Here is a 19,982-nt window from a genome sequence, read left to right on the forward strand (position 1 = left end):
ATTTATGCTTCCTTTTATTTCCCTGAGCTTTCCAGTTTGTATACAATGAGTAGGTTTTATTTCTGTAGTTGGAAAAAAAGTGAAATGCCTTTTGTAATAGCTAGAAATAAAGGTATCCCCTTTATTTGAAAGAGAGAAAACAAATGCTTCACCTTTGGATCTTTCGCACAAAACTTCATGATATCCCTCCAGTGTCTGTCTACTGTCTGAAACTGACGCCCTTCTTCCGGCATCTGTTGCATGATATCCTCAGAGCAAAAAATGGGCTCCAAGTATAGCCAGTGAGCTTGTACCTTTAACCATTCATCAATCGTTTCTTGTATTCGAATCAAACGGTCCTCCCATGCCTTAATGGAAAGCATATTATACTGAATTCCAGTTATTAAAGGAACCCTGTAAATTATAACAAAGGCTATGCATTTTACATTCACTGTTATTTTTAAATCAGTGCAAAACAGCTCAAAGTCACTGTGGGTGTCTCACACTGGCTTTGAAAAACTAGGAGGTCTGGAGTTTTCCTAAATCATTGAAACTCACAACTGTAAATGACTATAGTTATTTAGACCAGTTTCCTAATCCCTAGGTGAACTGTCTCAAGTTTAAAAAGCATCCAGGAATATATCCTGCCCCACACCAGTGGTTATCAACCTATGGGCTATTTTGCCCTCACCTCAAAGACATTTCACAATGTCTGGTGGCATTTCATTTGTCACAACTAGTGGGGTGAGGGTTCTACTTATATCAAATGGACAAAGGTCTTGGATGCTGCTAAATACAGGACAACTCCCACAACGAAGAATTATTTACCCCAAAATGTCATTAGTGCCATGTTGAGAAATGTCCACACAATTTGCTCTACGTCAACACAATTTGGAGGGGTAAATCTTATTACCACACATCTCCAAGAATCCATTAGATATTTCATTAGCCAAGGAACATGTATATAATTTCTCTTTGATTCTTAAATCTATGGCCTGAGATACTATATATCAAGAGGTTGGCCTCACATTTTTGTTTGAAAACCTCTAAGAGAGCTTTCAAATTTGTCTTATAAATTCTCCTTTGTCAAAGAAGAGGTACTTGCAAAAGACATCTTATCAGGAAAGGGTTAAGTCAACCTGACTCAAGGCAAGATGTGCAGCATTATATCTTTTTAGAAGAACATAACTCTTTGTCTTCTACAAATATTCAAAGCTGATGGACAGGGAGGCCTGGTGTGCTGTGATTCATGGGGTCACAAAGAGTCGGACACAGCTGAGCAACTGAACTGGAACTGGAACTGGAAGGTGCTGGAACTGGAAGGTGCCCCATAACAACACTATGCCTAAATTAAAACCAGACTGCTTTACTTCGAATTTCAGCTTTGTCATTTTTAGCTGTGTGAACTTGGGTAAATTTTCTATCCTTGGTTTCCTTTTCCATGAATACTGATAATAATGTGCCTATCCTGGTTGTCTGCTCTGAGGATTAAATGAGTTAATAAATGTAAAGCTCCTAGAGTAGTATCTGGCACATATTTAGACGTCAATAAACACTAGGGAGAAAATCCAGTTGTTGCTGATCTTTTTTCCACTTTATATAGTCTCCAGTTAGAATATTAATACCAAAGCTCCTAGTTATTATAATTTATTTATTTACAGTAAATAATCTGTATTTACTCACATCAACTATAAGGTCATGACATTAAATAATCTTACGGTCTCAAATATCACTTGTTTTCTTAAGTGGAAAATAATTCATTAATTATTCTAAATGGTTCTCAAGCTAGTTCTCAAATATAAAGTACAGTATATAGAACTTCACTACAAGTTACAAGAATATACTATGAAACGGCCTAGGCTATCTAAAGTTAGATTAAATAATACCAACTGTTTTCCTTCCAAAACTATCACTGTCATTGGAGAATATTTTTCTTAATAAAACATCATTTGTTCTTTTCAAAATCATTAATGTCTCATCTGTTCTATATATTTTCACATTAATTTTAAGGTAGATATCTGTTCCTGTATTTCAACAAAGCTATCCGACAAACTTACTTATTCCCACAAGAGTAAATATGTAATAAATTTCAATCTTTATAAATGACCAGGAGTTGATTATCATATTTCACAAACCTTGATCTCCTTTTCAAATGGTTTGATGAACGGTGAGCCTCTCATTGTCTGAGTTTTTATAATTTGATCATCGAGGAGAGCCTGAATCTCGTCTACTGAAGAAAGAATACAGACTCCAGTATCACGATATAAGCTTATATGAAAAGCAATATCATCCCAAGTTCCCATCATTGTATGCATGGCTTTCTCTAATGAAAATTCCTAAACAGGATAAAAAAGAAAAAATGGGATGATGAATAAGGAATCTTATTTACTATATGTATGGACTTTCCCTAGTGAACTTAGTAAGCATTTGGTGCATTTTTGTAAGATATTCTGCAACTGTCTTTAAGTTAGAAAAGGTTTTAAACAACTATACAATTCCTACGGTGAATGACAATGTAGTTTTAAAAAATTCACTTGTTTCAAAGCTATCAGTATCAAAACAGACAACAGTATGAAAGACCTGCTGGCTTTTCCCTGAGGTGCCTTTTTGCAGTCTACAGTCTGAAGATGTTTTCAGTGTATTCAAGAAGACTACAGGGCCATACTCACTCTGCCTAGAATACATACACATAACATGCCATATACACAGGCATCCATTTCCATTCTCAATGGAAAAAAATACATATCAAAACTAGCATATCACCCATGCATATCAGAGTGTGGCAGAATTAAGAAGAGGTCAAAGGAACCATTTCTACTCTGGATTCAGGACAAGGGAATCATACAGAAGTATAGACTTTGTGGGGAGAAAATACGAGTGGCATTCTACCACTTTTCCCCAGCTTCTCCCACTGCTATCCTGAACTATGCATTCAACCACAGCTAAAACTATGATTATTTAATTAACAAACTCATCGAATAAGGTATTTCAGTAGATCTGCACATTTACCTTGCTTGCACCTGCACTTATCACTTCAAATTTGTCCAAGTATGGTGCAAGGTTTAATTTTAAAACTTTCCTCAGTGTAGTTCCAGAGTCTGGAGTTAAGTCATAGCCTACAATTTCTGATAACTGCTTCCAATGACGTGCTCTCATCCCTGGATTACAAAGGATAGAGACAGTAGGGATGTAATCCTAATGATGAAAATGGAAACAATAATGAGTCACTCACTTGACTTTCATACTCATACACTTGAAATTATCTAATATATTTAATGAGCCCATTTAATATTTAATGAGTTAGATTCAGGAGGGGAGAGAAACTAACAAAATTATTCTAAAGTTCATTTGCACAAATAAACATGTAGAAATAGCCAAGAAAACTAAAAGAGTGAAAAAAGGAGGGGTGGTGGTAAATGTTCTGTAAAATATAAAAGTATATGCTAGAACTACAATAATTAAAACTATCACAGTATTATAGAAATACAAACTCATGTTTATTCCATAATGATATGGAGAAATATATAGAATAACATAATATATAGCTATATACACACATACATACATAAACAGGAAAAAAGCCTGCACCAAAATACCAAAATATAACCATCTGGAAATAAAAAAATACTCAACAAAAACACTTAATTCATCACTTTTGATACTGATATTAAACCATTTCCTTTACGATCAGGAACAACATGAGCACATCCATAATACTTTTAATCAACACTGTATTGAGTCTGCAGCCACTGAGGTAATATAAATAAATAAAAGCTATGGAGGAGGAGTGGGATCAAGATGGCAGTGTAGGAAGAGCCTGAACTCACCTCCTCCGATGGGCAAAGAAGGAATGACAATGAAATAGGTAGAAGGGGTGGAGATGCAATCTAGTCAGAAACCAAACCCCGAGGTCAGTGACACACAAATGACAAGAACGTCACACATGCGGAGTTCCTCTCCAAGGAGCATGGGGTCTAAGACCTACTTTGGCCTCCCCTGCCTGGAGGTCTTGCACTGGGAAGACAAGCCTCCAGAATGTTTGGCTTTGAAAGCCAGTTAGGCTTCCAATCAGGAGAGACAGAGGGTTATAGGAAACAAAGACTACGCTCTTAAAGGGTACAGGCAGAAGCTCACATGGTCCAAGTTCCAGCAAAGAGGCAGAAGTTTGACCGGCACCTGTGTCAGACCCACTTGCTGATTTTGGAGAGCCTATCAGAGAGGCAGGAGGCCTCTGGGACTCGCCCTGGGGACAGAGATGCTGGTGGTAGCCATTGTGAGGATCACCAACAAGTATCATTTAGGAATTCTCCCTCTGGCCTGATAGTGCTGGGGGCTTGCCCTGGCCCCTGGAGGGCCCACAGCAACCGTGCACCACCAGGATACACAGTCACACACAGAGAGAGGCTGCCCCATCCACAATGAGCCTGAAGCAGCACTGCCCAGCCGCACGCCAGCCTCACCAGGAGACTGCCGTGCCCACCAGGGCACTGACAACAACTGCATGAGTCATGGCATTAGAGCCAGACAGGCCAAGGGCCAGCCCCACTTATACCCTCAACAGTTAGGCCTTCCACAACATAAGGAAGCATGTGGTATGAATAGGAGACACCCCTGTAGCAGACAGGTCTAGTGCCAGAACTAGTGTGCTGCTAGGCCACATAGGATGTCTCCTATATAATGTCACTTCTCCAAGATCAAGAGACCTAACAGTCCTATTCAATACACAAACATGACCACAGGGAATAGGGAAAATGACGAGACAAGAGGAATATGTTCCAAACAAAGGAACAAGACAAAACCTCAGAAGAACTATATTAAATGCAAATAAGCAATCTACCTAATATAGAGTCCAAGGTAATATACAGATGCTCAATGAACTCAGAAGAATGGACAAACACAGAATTTCAACTAAGAGTTAGAAAATATAAAGAAGAACAAGTCAGAGGTGAAGAATATACTAACTGAAATGAAAAATACGCTAGAAAGTATCAACAGTAGATAGGATAATATAGAAGGACAGATCAGTGATTTGGAAGACGGAGTATCAGACATCACCCAAGCTAAGCAGGAAAAAAGAAAAAAAAGGATTTTATAAAACAACAATAGTTTAAGAGACTTCTGAGACAACATCAAGTGTACTCACTTTCATGTTATAGGGGCTCCAGAAGGAGAAAATTGAGAGAAAGGAGGAGAGACTTCTTTAAGGAAATATTAACTGAAAACTTCCCTAACCTAGAGAAGGAAATAAATACCCTCCTGTGCTTATTTAACTTATATGCAGAGCACATCATGAGAAACACTGGACTGGAAGAAACACAAGCTGGAATCAAGATTGCCGGGAGAAATATCAATAAACTCAGATATGCAGATGACACCACCCTTATGGCAGAAAGTGAAGAAGAGCTAAAAAGCCTCTTGATGAAAGTGAAAGAGGAGAGTGAAAAAGTTGGCTTAAAGCTCAACATTCAGAAAACTAAGATCATGGCATCCAGTCCCATCACTTCATGGGAAATAGATGGGGAAACAGTGGAAACAGTGTCAGACTTTATTTTGGGGGGCTCCAAAATCACTGCAGATGGTGACTGCAGCCATGAAATTAAAAGACGCTTACTCCTTGGAAGAAAAGTTATGACCAACCCAGATAGTATATTCAAAAGCAGAGACATTACTTTGCCGACTAAGTTCTGTCTAGTCAAGGCTATGGTTTTTCCAGTGGTCATGTATGGATGTGAGAGTTGGACTGTGAAGAAGGCAGAGTGCCGAAGAATTGATGCTTTTGAACTGTGGTGTTGGAGAAGACTCTTGAGAGTCCCTTGGACTGCAAGGAGATCCAACCAGTCCATTCTGAAGGAGATCAACCCTGGGATTTCTTTGGAAGGAGTGATGCTAAAGCTGAAGCACCAGTACTTTGGCCACCTCATGCGAAGAGCTGACTCATTGGAAAAGACTCTGATGCTGGGAGGGATTGGGGGCAGGAGGAGAAGGGGACGACCCAGGATGAGATGGCTAGATGGCATCACTGATTCGATGGACGTGAGTCTGAGTGAACTCCGGGAGATGGTGCTGGACAGGGAGGCCTGGCGTGCCGCAATTCATGGGGTCGCAAAGAGTCGGACATGACTGAGCAACTGAACTGAACTGAACTGAGCAAGCACAGAGAATCTCAAACAAGATGAACCCAAGCAGGTCCACACCAAGACACATCATAATTAAAATGACAAAAATTAAAGATAAAGAGAGAATCTTAAAAGCAGCAAGAGAAAAGCAACTAGTTATGTATTGTACAAGGGAACTCCCATAAGACCTTAAGCAGACTTTTCAGCACGAACTCTGCAGAAGGAAGTGGAACAATATATTCAAAACGATGAAAGGAAAAAACTACAACCAAGAAAACTTTACCTGGCAAGGTTATTTTTCAGATGTATCTTTATCTCTGAAGAAGAGACAAAGACATTCACAGACAAGCAAAAAGCTAAAAGAGTTTATCACCACCAAAAAGATCTTAACAAACATTAAAAGAAACAACAAGCATAAATAAACAAAACTGTAAAAGGATAAATCTCAGTGGTAAAGGCAAACCTGGAGAAAAAGTAGTTAATTAACCACTCATAAAGCTAGGAGGAAAGTTAAAAGCAGTAAAAAATCATCTCTATCTGCAATAGCAGTTAGGCAAAAATTAACAGATGTAAAAAGGATAAAACATTTGGGGAGGTTAGTAAAAATGTAAAGCATTCAAACTTAAGAAATCATCCACTTAAAATAGACATCTGTAATAGGTTGTTATAAATGAACCTCCTGGTAACTACAAACCAAAACCATGTAACAGTTACCACAAAAAGAGAGTCAATGCATCACAGAAAACCTCAAACAGGAAATTTTAAAATACCAGGGGACAAATGAAAATGAAAACATAACATTCCAAAATCCATGGGACACAGTGAAAGCAGTTCTAAAAGGAAATTCTACAGCGAACAAGTCCACCTCAGGAGATAAGAAAATTCTGTCTAACCTTAACCTGAAGGAACTAGGAAAAGAAGAACAGACAAACCCCAAAGATAGCAGAAGGGAGGAAATAATGAAGACCAGAGTGGAAATAAATAAAATAGAAACTAAAAATAAAAAAGAAAAAGATCAATGAAGCTAAGAGCTAGTTCTTTTAAAAGATAAAATTGATAAACCTTTAACGAGACTCATTAAGAAAAAAAGAGAGAGCCCAAATAAATAAAATCAGAAATGAAAGAGAGGTTACAACTGACACCACAGAAATACAAAGGATCATAAGAAGCTACTGCAAACAATTATACACCATAAAATAGACAACCTAGAAAAAGGTAATACATTCCTAGAAATGTAAAATCTTCCAAGACTGAATAAGGAAGAAATGGAAAATATGAACAGACTATCAGTAACGAAATTGCATTAGTAATAAAAAATGCCTAACAAAGAAAAGCCCAGGCCAGATGGCTTCACAGGGGAATTCTGCCCAACAATCAAAGAAGGGTTAACACTTTTCCTGAAACTGTTCCAAAAAATTGCAGAGAAAGGAATGCTTCCAAATTTATTCTACAAGACCAGTTACCACCTGGATACCAAAACCAAAGAAAACACACAAGAAGAAAATTACAGGCAAACATCACTGATGAACATAGATGCAAAAATCCTCAACAAAATACGAACAAACTAAATTCAACAATTAATTAAAAGAATCATATATCATGATCAAGTGAGATTTATCCCAAGGATACATGGATGATTCAATATCTGCAAAGTAATCAATTTTAACCACATTAAAGAATAAAAGTCATATGACCATCTCAATAGATATAGAAAAAGCTTTTGACAAAATTCAATATCCATTTATAATTTAAAAAAAACCCTCTCCACAAAGTGAGTATAGAGGGATCATAACTCAATATATTAAAGGCCATATATGACAAGCCCACAGCTATCATCAAACTCAATGGTGAAGAGCTGAAAACATTTCCTCTAAGTTCAGGAACAAGACAAAGTTGCTTACTGTAACCATTTTTATTCAGTATAGCATTAGAAGTCCGAGTGACAACAGGGAGAGCGCGTTTGATTCCTGGTTGAAGAACTAAGATCACACGTGGCCCAGCCAAAAATGAAGAAAGAAAATAGCAGGGAAAAAAATTACTGATACTACTAGTGGTATGGGACAATTTATCTTCCATCTCAAGGTGACTTTCAGAGGTTATGATGGTGCACTGCTATGAAGACAGGAATAACGGATGTTGCTGATAAGAAAGGAAAAGAGGAATATCATCTGGATAAATGTAAAACATAACCAAAGGCTTAAATGCTAACAATAAACTACAACTAAATCTCTAACTGAAGAAAAAAGAAAGAAAATAAAAATTACTAATATTTGGAATGAAAAAGGAGTTACTCCTAAAGATTTCACAAACATTAAAAGATAATAAATAAAAGTTATGTGCATTGGAGAAGGAAATGGCAACCCACTCCAGTGTTCTTGCCTGGAGAATCCCAGGGACAGGGGAGCCTGGTGGGCTGCCATCTATGGGGTCGCCCAGAGTCTGACATGACTGAAGTGACTTAGCAGCAGCAGCAGCAGCATGAGCAACTTTATGGCAATAAACTTAACAGTTTTCAAAAATGGAAGATTTCCTTGAAAATTACAGTTTACTAAAACTGACATAAAATTAACACAAAACCCAAATATTCCTATATCTATTTTGAAAAAATAAAACTGCTTTCAAAATCCTTCCCATAAAGTTCCAAGTCAATGGTATCACTGGCAAATGTTTCTCTAAAATATTTTTTAAAGAAATAATAACAATTTCATTCAAATCTCTTTTGGAAAATAGAGATAGAATTTCCCGTTTGTTTTATAAAGTCAACATAATCCTGATAACAAAACTTGACAAAGATATTACAAGAAAATTAAGACCAATATCTCTCCTGAATATAATCTCAAAAATCCTCAATAAAATATTAACATACAAAGTCTAGTCTTCCTAGTCCTGTTTCCAGAACTACTTATATCCTGTAAATCAGTAAGAAAAAGACCAACTATTAAATAAAAAAATAGACAACAATAAGACCAAATAGTTCACAAGCAAAGAAACACAAAATATTCTTAAATATATTAATTTATGCTTAACACTTTATGTAATAAGAAAAATGAAATTCTACTAGTAGATTACCAAAAACCCAAGTATGATGACACTCTGTTGTCAAGGTTGGTGTAAGTATATATTGGTAAAACACATACAGAAGATAATTCAACTATAGACTTGAACCTGAAATTTACTCTTTGGCAATTTACCTTGCAGTTCTCACTTCATACTTAGAAATTTTTACACCAATATATAATATTTATAAGTGTAAAAAATAATGAAAAAACTCTATATACAGCAAGAAAAGATCTCTAAGATAAATTAACCAAAACAATGGGGGAAATAATACATACAGCATGTTAATTTTATGTAAAAAGATAGGAGATTTAGAAAATATACTCATATCGTTATATGTGTTAAAAAAAAAAACTCAAGTATACAAAAGAAAGTAATAACATAGCAAGGAGAAGTTCAGGTGTATCTTTTTTATATTTGTAAGCCATGTGTATTTACTAAATATTAAAAATAATTTAAAGTAGTTTAAAAGTTTTTTCAGGCAGCTCACAGAATCTCTGAGAGTGCTAGACATGGACTGGAACCATGCTGAAAATCCCATGACAGTTTGCACTCTGAGCATGCTGACAGTGGAAGCGTGGCTCTACCAGCCGTATGAACCACGGCCACCACTGCCTTGGGAGGTTGGATGCATTATTTACTGCCGCAAAAACTGTTACTATCCTCTCTTTAAAGATGAGGTGAGTGACACATGAGAGGCTAACTATCTTACACAAGGGGCATATTGCCATTACTAAGCACAGACGTGTGATATAAACCTAGGTAGTACGACTTCAAAGCTTTCTCAGGTAACTGGGACTCTGTGCTGCTGCTCACAGTATAGGCCGACCTGTTTATTCAGTAATTTTTTTATCCTCCTCATATCAGTGTACCTGGTCATTAAAGTCTTTTCTATTTGTCAAGCATGTTCTAGCATGTTCTGTGAAGGGACTGATTACGATGACTTCCTCAGGACAGAATAAAGCATGTATTAAGAAATAGATCAAGTTTTCTGGATTCAGCTTTGGTTTTGCTTTCCAGTTTTTCCATTTCTCTTCATTAGCACTTGCTGCAAACAGTTCCAGCAGGGCTTTCTAAAATGCCATTAAATGTGTTCATACCTTAAAAACTTTTATCTGCTCCATTACTGTAGTGCACATAGTAATGGTAGGATTCTCTTTTGGTTCCTCTTCAAGTTTCTCTTCTTCCAGAGATCGTCTTTTTGCTGCTTTTCTTTTTTCTTGTAATTCCTTCTTTTGCTTTGTTTGGAAAAATTTCAGAGTCTTAAAAATTTCCCGGGAAAATTCCTCTACATCAGTTTCCATGGCTTCCCCATTAAGGTCCAAAAACCCTCCATCCATCCACCTGAAAGAAAAAATAATATTAAACTCAGAGACTTTTGGTGCATTAAGAGGCCTTAGGCTAGGTCCTTCATCTTGTGTTTTGTTTTTTTTTAATATAAATTTATTGATTTTAATTAGAGGCTAATTACTTTACAATATTGTATTGGTTTTGCCATACACCAACATGAATCCACCACGGGTATTCACGTGTTCCCCATCCTGACCCCCCCTCCCACCTCCCTCCCCGTACCATCCCTCTGGGTCATCTCAGTGCACCAGCCCCAAGCATCCTGAGCAAGGGCAGTTAACTGTTTTTCTCAGTCACACAGAGCTGATGACAGAGATAATACTAAATCCACCACTTAAGCTATGCTGCATGTGCTAAAATATGAATCAGATTGTTAATGGACAATTAATGGTACCCAAATAAAATGCTGATTTGACTCCATACTCTAATTTTTGGTGTTAAGCATGAGTCAAATCAACTAACTGCATTAAAAATGGAATCAAATCTGGAAAACCCAAATAAGACTTAATTAGATATTATATTAATAAGGTTAGGTAGTACCCTAGCAACATTTGATGCTTCTCCTATATGATATTTGGTTTTTCTATCAAATGGACTGGTAAGTCCTACTTTTAAACACTTAGCCAACAACAACAGCAATAAAAATCAATGTATGTTTTATAAATCGTTTTATATCTTTGCTGAACTGTTTATTACATTACCAGAAATTACCGTTTTTCTGTTCGTTGCCACTTCAAAACTAAATTAAAAAACTTCTGATAGGGCTCAATGTTAACTTTTAATTTATCCAGTTCAGGATATTTTGTCAGTTCCCATTTGAAAAGTTCCTCTTCTTTATTAATAAACTGAACTGCTTCTTCAGATTCCTGAATACGTTTTTGTAGTTGTCTTACATCTGTCACATACTGAAAGCAAAGCATTTTTCATTTCAAGAAATACTCAAGTAATGTTATAAAAATAAGATTAAACAATACTTCATAGGCTATGTCCTTGCATATATATATATAGCGGCTTTATATATCAACTGCATAGCAATATTATGACAGAAAGCAAAAAATGGCTATGTCTACTTAACAAAAAGAAAACTAACCCACAAAAAAGATTACATAATTAGCAGCAGTTCCAGGCACCTTTTTGCCTTAGTAAGCACATGCTTTTCTATATTATACAAACATGCCTGCTAGCGTGCTAAGTTGCCTCAGTCGTGTTTCACTCTTAGCGACTCTGGGAACTGTATCCTGCCAGGCTCCTCTGTCCATGAGATTCTCCAGACAGGTGGACTGGAGTGGGTTGACATGCCCTCCTGCAGAGGATCTTCCCAACCGAGGGATCAAACCCACATCTCTTATGTCTCCTGCATTGGCCAGGCAGGTTCTTTATTTACCATTGGAGCCACCTGGGAAACCCTATACAAACATGTCCTATACTTATCTACCAGCCTGCCACAGCTACTGTCTATATTTATCAGACCTGTTGCATGCGGTCCAATTCTGCAAATTCTGCAAATTCTTCCATGCGCCGTGATTCCTTTTCTACTTCCAAAATCAGTTTCTCTCTCTTTGCTATTAGTTCATTTTCTTTTCTATGTTTAGCATTCTCAATGAGCTTTAAAAGAAAACAATTTCATCATGTTAATTATTTTGCCACAAAACAAAGAATGATCATATGAGAAATATAAATGCTTTGTACAGTAACAAAAAACATCAGCAAAGTAAAAGTAAAACATTGTACAAAAAACATTGACGGATATGAAAGGAAAAGAATAATAAATTACACAGAAAAAAATTTCTGTATCTCCCAAGCGACCATAATAATTTTTAAGTAGATATTTTAACTATTTAACAGATTCTGGGAAAATAATAAAACCTACCATATATCGAGCATTTCTTATGTCAAGAATTATTAAACACTTTACCTACATTACCACAAGTATTATATCCTCATTTCAGAGATGAAGAAATTTAAGCATATAGAGATTAAGAGGCAAGTCCAATGTCACAAGATCATGAAACTCAAAATCTGGATTAGAACTCTGGATTATCTGGCTGAAGTCAATGCTTTTCATTACTATACTGTCTCACTTCCCAATTTAGGAAAAGCTAGCTTAAATTAGGACTTTTACAAAATTTGAACTATATTCAGTATTAATATAAAATCCTGAATCTGCAACTTCCTCCTGGGAAAGTTACTTAACTTCTCTGAGACACATTTTTCTCAGCTATGAAATGGGGGAAATAAGAGCACCTGGGATTTTTGTCAGTATTAAATGATTTAATAAATGGAGAGTACTGAGCACAGTGCTTATGATTATTATTCTTTTAGTAATTTCCTTTTTTAAAATTTATTTATTTTGGCTGTGTTGGGTCCTCACTGTGGCTTGAGGGATCTTCACTGGGGCATGCAAACTTCTTAGTTGTAGCTTGAGAACTCTTAGTTATGGCCAGGGATCAAACCGTAGTCCCCTGTGTTGGGAGCATGGAGCCTAGCCGCTGGATGACCAGGAACCCCCCTATTATTAATTTGATGACAGTTCTAACTTTTTAATGTCAGTCCCACTTTTTAAAACCTTGTGGGTTAAGCCTGTCTTAAGCCTGCGGGGCCATAAATGTTTCTAATCCCAAACTCATACTGACACATGAAGTTACTTTTTAAAAGTAGATGGCAAGGGACTCCCCTGGTGGCACAGTGGACGGGAATCTACCTGCCAGGAGATGTGGGTTTGATCCCTGGTCTGGGAAGATTCTGCAGGCCTCAGAGCAACTAATCCTGTGCCACAACTACTGAAGCCTGTGAGCTCTACAGACTACTCCACAACAAGAGAAGCCACCCAAGGAGAAGCTACCGCAACTAGAAAGTAGCCCCCACTCTCTGCAACTAGAGAAAGCCCACATGCAGCCAAAAATAAATTTAAAAAATATAGCAGTGTGTAACGTCAAAAAAACATAGATGGCAAGTATGTATGCAAATTAAATGAACATTGAACTTAAAATACAGAATACAAAAATACATAAGGAAAAATGTATTTACCTCATCATTTTCATCAAAGATGGGATTAATTTTCCAAGGCCACATAAGGACAGCTGAATTTAAAGCTAAGTCTTCTGGAGGAAATAGAAATACATCTAAAAAGTAACTCATCCGGCGTTTGGATTCCTATAGAAGAAAATCCAGATATGTTAAACCATGTAGAAAATCTAAGTCAGTGAAAGTGAAAGCCACTCAGTCGTGTCCAACTCATTGCAACCCCATGGACAGTCCATGGAATTCTCCAGGCCAGAATACTGGAGTGGGTAGCCATTCCCTTCTCCAGGGGATCTTCCCAACCCAGGGATGGAACCTAGGTCTCCCGCACTGCAGGTGGATTCTTTACCAGCTGAGCCACAGGGGAAGCCCTAAAGCATTATGAAAAAGAGAAACAACAATTTCTAATACTTTTTCAAATTTCAATCTGACTCAGATTATTAACTGATATTTCATATCACCCAAATCACATGGGTATTTCAATAACTATAGGATTATTTATCTGGCTTCATAGCACACAATTGAAGACTTTTATAGTAAGAGCATTTAGTTTGCTCCCTGGTGGCTCAGATGGTAAAGAATCTGCCTGCAATGCAGGAGATCCAGATTTGATCCCTGAATTGGGAAGATGCCCTGAAAAAGGGAATGGCAACCCACTCCAGTATTCTTGCCTAGAGAATACAATGGACAGAGGAGCTTGGCAAGCTACCGTTCATGGGGTCACAGAGTCGACACGAATGGAGGACTAACACACACAGAAACACATACCAAAATTAAAGTTTTTTAATAGTTTTCACTTGCAATTGACTTAAGATAAAAGTACTTGATTATCCATGTATACGGCTGAAAATGGTGATCAAATATGCGTTTTCTCAGTAACTTTGGTTTTTTTTTAAGGATTTTACAGTTTTATGCTTATGTATTTAATTTTTTAATCTGTGGTGACAAAGATTTTAACATCTTTTATTTTATTTTGCATCTTCAATAACAGTACCACTTCTTTTGCCTACCATTGAAACTGAAAGAGAAGTTACTCAGTCGTGTCCGACTCTTGGACTGTAGCCTACCAGGCTCCTCTGTCCATGGGATTTTCCAGGCAATAGTACTGGAGTGGATTGCCATTTCCTTCTCCAGGGGATCTTCCCCACCCAGGGATTGAACCCAGGTCTCCCGCATTGTAGAAGGACGCTTTACCGTCTGAGCCACCAGGGAAGTTCTACCATTAGTATATAGCAATTGTCCAGAAAGAGTTTAGGAGTGACTGGCAAAAAAAAAAAAATTATTTAAAACCAAGAGATTTACTTGAATAAGACATTAAATATCTTTACCCCTTATAACTTGCATTGATCTGTACGCAGTGCTGTAATTTCTAAGAACTGAAATACAGATTCAAAGGCTAATTTGGCTAATTTAAGAGTTTTTGTTTGAGATACACATAGGATGTATTGTATATAATATATATAATGTTCAGAATGCATTATATATGTATTATATTGCACACAGAAATTAACCCAATAAAACCTGATTCATAGAACTAGCTGTATTAATAGATAATAGGAGAAAATGCATAAGATCATACCAATAGATGCAAAAAATAAAATTCAACATCCAATCATAACAATGTTTTTAAATTAATTTTTATTGGAGTATGGCACCCCACTCCAGTACTCTTGCCTGGAAAATCCCATGGACGGAAGAGCCTGGAAGGCTGCAGTCCAGGGGGTCGCGAAGAGTCGGACATGACTGAGCGACTTCACTTTCACTTTTCACTTTTCACTTTCATGCATTGGAAATGGCAACCCACTCCAGTGTTCTTTCCTGGAGAATCTCAGGGACGCTGGAGCCTGATAGGCTGCTGTCTATGGTCGGACACGACTGAAGTGACTTAGCAGCAGCATAGTTGATTTACAATGTGGTGTTAGTCTCCTGTGTACAGCAAGTCTGTATACCACTGGATCGCCAGGGAGGCTCCCTGCATCTCATATTTTTAAACAAAAATTAGAGTGTAATATAGGTGAATAGGTATATAACCTTGTGTTGGGGAAGGCATGAGCATATGTACTACTAAATGTAGAAACTATAAAAGAAAATATTTTTTAAACCTTTGTTAAGGATGCACATATGGAGGAACCAAAGGAAAAAAATGATTACTGTAGAAAACAGGTTGACAACTCTAAGAGGTGGAGAAAGGGAAGTAATTATGGTCAGAAAGTCACATGCAAAGGATTTCTAGGATGCTGGCAATATCCTATTTCTTCACCTGGGTGGTGGCAACATAGGTGTTCACTTTATAAGTTTGTTTAACCATGTGTGTTATTCATTTCCAATATGTGTACCATATTTCACAATGAAAAAAAAATTTTATTATGTAAATTAAAAAATTCCTACCTTGATCCGTGAAACCAACTCCTGAATTCCTACAGTTCGGGCTTTTTCTACATAAGATATAAGCTCCATCATTTCCTCTGTTGTCTCAGGAACTTTTAACGCATGCTCTTTAACTGCTTCAAATTCACTGCAAATACTGACATAATACCTTGCTTTATTATAGGTACAGTAATTAACCCTATATTAGGCTCAATTATGATTTACTATAAAACAGGAACTGTGATCCTAAAAACAATCAGTTAGGTATCTTAAAATATTTAAGTATAACTTAACTGACACAACTCAGGATATACCATAGATTTATAAAATCTATAAAATTAAGGCAACATTTTCAGTGTGAAATAGAGCATGCTTTGGATCAATCAGGCGGCTCTATATCTAAATCCTGCCTCATCTGCTACTAGCTTTGAGTATTTATGTGAATTTCATAGGCTTAATTTCCATATTTGTAAAATGAAGTTATTAAATTCATCTTATGGGATTGTTGTAATACAATAATGAATAATGAATGCAAAAGAGCCCAGTGCATAGTACACTCTCAATTACTGGTAACTATAGTGTTAGTATAATCATCAGCTTAATTATTACTAGCAGCAGTAATGTCCCTTGTGAAACATGGCAACTGAAAAGATCAAATCTCTGCATACATTTTAAAAATCCATGATTCTTTCAGAAAGTCTATGTATGTATGAATCTATTAATAGATACCCTATATCTATACCCATTATTTAACCAAGATATATTTCATAGAATTTTTTCCCTGTGCTTTGCAGTATCAGTATTGTCATGCCATTGCTAGAAATATCAGAAAAACTCCTTGCAAAAACAAAGTACAAAAGAGGTAAATGATTTTAAAAATAAATTTTAGTTTGTGCAGGTATTTCATTTATATTATGTAATTATACTTATTCATTTATTTAATAAATAATTGAATACCCACAGTGTGCTAAGCAACGTTCTAAGCATTGGAGATATAACACCAAATAGATCAAGTCCCTATCATCATAAAGCTTACATTCAAGCTGATGAGAGAGACAAAACATACATAAATATATAACACAGTGTTAGGTAGTAAAAAGTTCTATGAAGAAAAAAAAAGTAAAGGGATAAAGAATGATGGCGTATAGAGAAGGAACCAGAATTTTATATAAAGTGACCAGGAATGAACTCTCTAGAGAGGTGATAATTCAAAATGAGAGAAAGAAAAAAAGAGTCATACAAATATCAGGGGGAAAGCTTCCAAGGAAGAAAAATAACAAGGATAAAAGCCTGAGGTAGCAAAAAGCTTTGAATAGTTTAGGAATGGCAAGCAGAGCAGTGTCAATACCAAAAAGAGGATAGAACATGAAGTTGTAGAGATGAACAGAAATCAGATCACGTAGGGCTTGACAGCAATTTTCCTAAAGATTTTGTGTGTGTGTGTGAATCATTTTTAAAGTCTTTATTGAATTTGTTACAATATTACTTCTGCTTTACGTTTTGGTTTTTTGGCCATGAGGCATGTAGGATCTTAGCTCCCTCACGAAGAATCCAACCCACACCCCCTGCATGGGAAGGCAAATTCTTAATCATTGGATCGCCAAGGAAGTTCGACGGTTGACTTTTGATTATCAATATTTTAAGAGTGGCTTCCCTGGTGGCTTCCTGTTGGGAGTCCACCTGCCACTGCAGAGGACACGAGTTCGATCCCTGGTCCAGGAAGATCCCACGTGCCAGGTGGCAACTAATACAGTGTGCCACAACCACCGCGCCTGAGCTCTACAGCCTGTGCTCGGCAGCAAGAGAAGCCACCACAGCAGGAAGCCCGCTCACTGCAAAGACGAGTAGTGCCCTCTTGCTGCAATTTAGAAAGCCTGTGCACAGTAACAAAGGCTCAGCACAGCCAAAAATAAATATTAATAAGTAAATCTTTTAAATTATTTAGAAAAATAGTTTTTTAGAAGGATATATTAATGTTGATAATGCAAAAAAATGGGCAGATGATTCTACTGTGGGTGCTTTCTTCTTTCTAGAGCAGAATCTGAGTCCGTTTGGAGCAACAATATAATTAAAAGAAAAGGAGGTGGAAGTTCCATGGCAGTCCAGTGGCTAGGACTGCATGCTTCCACTGCGGGAGGCACAGGCTCGATCCCTGGTCGGGGAACTAAGATCCCCCAGGCTCTGTGGCACAGCCAAAAGCAAAACAAAACAGAAAAGGAAAGAGGGCAAACAAGATTAGTGCGAGCAAGTTTGCCCAAGCAGATACTAAACCAAACTGTGAAGTAAGAAAATTGCTCTTTATTATTAATTTATTTAATAAAGTATGCTTAACACAGTGGTACACATTTCCTTTTAAAGAAAACTATTTATTTGTTTATTTGGCTACAGCAGGTCTTAGTCACGGCATGTGGGATCTTTCATTTGTGGCATGTGGGATCTAGTACCCTGACCACGGATTGAACCTGGGCCCCCTGCATTGGGAATAGAGAGTCTTAGCAATGGGACCACCAGGGAAGTTCCCATTTCCTTCTTTTGATGTTATCTAATTCACATAAGGAACTTAGGAAGAAACCAAAGCATGAATGAGGCAGAGGAAAATGGACAACTTTTCAACTGCTCTTCTGCCATGAGTTTATAATAAGACAGTTACTTGTTGAAAGTAGTAGAATTTTCCAGAAAAGTGACCAATATTACAAAAGTAAATACCAAAAAGTCGTGTCAAACATAAATCATTTTTAAAATTAACTGTGGTATTGTCATTGCTATTACTCAATGGGATTGTGAGAAAGTGTCTAATACTTTATCATCTTCAACATCATTGTGTAATATAATTTTGTATAAAATATGGCTAACCAACACTTAACTTTCTGACAGTCATTTTTTTTATTGACTTGAAAATATTTATTGATGTGATAGCTCCCTTTCTTGGGTACCTATTCTCTGCCAAGCATGGTGCTAAATCCTTTACAAATGTTATCTGTGATCTAACATCAGTTCTGCAAGGCAAGGTATTATTTTTCATAACTGGCACAGCAGGAAATTGAGGCTCAGGGAAATTAAGTAACTTGCCTAGAGTCATAGAACTACTTCATGGTAGAGCCAGGATTCAAATCCAGGTCTCTCTGATTTCAAAGCACATAATTTTCTCACATTGCTTCTGGGAAAATAAACAGCTAACATTTCTTGAGTACCATGTTCTAGGCACTGTGCTAAGTGTTTTATATAAATATTAGTTTTAATCCTTATTGAAGTTGGATAAAAAACATTGTAAGCACTTATATTTTAATCTTATATTTTTAAACAAGAATTGCTATTTGCAAACTGTCTGGTTGGCCAAAAATTCATTTGGGTTTTCCTGTAAGAAGGCCAGTGGAATTTTTTTTTTTTTTTTTTTTTTTTGGACAACCCAATATCTCTTTTACTCTAAAATTCTGAGTTTGGCAACTGATTCTACTTACCTTTCATTTTCTTTCCTATGTTTTGAAGCTATATCATTTAGCAACATGTTTGCAAAGGCTCTTGCTTTGTTTGTTAGGCCTGTCTTCAAATCTTCACAATCCAAACGCACCATAGGGAAATGAACCCACTGAGGCAAAAGCATTATTTCTGAAGCAAGATTGAAAAATTTTCCTATAAACTTTAAAAAAGGATTTAAAACAAAAATGGTTAGATTTTCAAATTCATCTGTGATTTGACAGTACAGTATTATGGTACAATTTTTAATTATATACTATAAGTATAAATCCATTTATTTTTGCTAAGGAATTAAATTTCTTTCCATTGTTGCACCAAATTTTCCCCCCTGTCCTTTCATTAAGGAATTTACCAATTTAACAGTAAATATCCAATACAATGCCATTTATAGCATCAAAAATATCTGGACATGTCACAAGGTGAAATTCCCCTCAGTAACTATTAAAAAGAATATGATCAAAGCCACCTAGCTCTCAGTTTAAAAGCAAATCTTTATCATGTGACAATGTGTGTAGCTCACTAATACTTGGTTGGACCATTACTAATGCCTCACTGAAAATTCTAGTTCAATCTTCAGGAAAATAAATAAACGAAACTTTTTGGTATTGGTCAAAATAA

General features: G+C 36.6%; 1 protein-coding gene across 1 annotated transcript in view; it reads right to left on the minus strand.

Moving 5' to 3' along the window:
- The window catches only part of DNAH12 (dynein axonemal heavy chain 12), a 167,516-nt gene that overhangs the window by 119,531 nt on the left and 28,003 nt on the right, over positions 1 to 19,982 (minus strand). The window contains exons 11-19 of the mRNA XM_052636568.1: positions 19,349 to 19,527; positions 15,912 to 16,047; positions 13,530 to 13,655; positions 11,973 to 12,107; positions 11,214 to 11,407; positions 10,253 to 10,496; positions 2,989 to 3,174; positions 2,115 to 2,315; positions 153 to 347 (exon numbers count right to left, since the gene is read on the minus strand). Coding sequence (XP_052492528.1) covers positions 153 to 347; positions 2,115 to 2,315; positions 2,989 to 3,174; positions 10,253 to 10,496; positions 11,214 to 11,407; positions 11,973 to 12,107; positions 13,530 to 13,655; positions 15,912 to 16,047; positions 19,349 to 19,527 — 1,596 coding nt within the window. The remainder of the gene's footprint in view (positions 1 to 152; positions 348 to 2,114; positions 2,316 to 2,988; positions 3,175 to 10,252; positions 10,497 to 11,213; positions 11,408 to 11,972; positions 12,108 to 13,529; positions 13,656 to 15,911; positions 16,048 to 19,348; positions 19,528 to 19,982) is intronic.

Source organism: Budorcas taxicolor, chromosome 1 (genome assembly GCF_023091745.1).
Source record: "Budorcas taxicolor isolate Tak-1 chromosome 1, Takin1.1, whole genome shotgun sequence".
NCBI classification, from domain to species: domain Eukaryota; kingdom Metazoa; phylum Chordata; class Mammalia; order Artiodactyla; family Bovidae; genus Budorcas; species Budorcas taxicolor.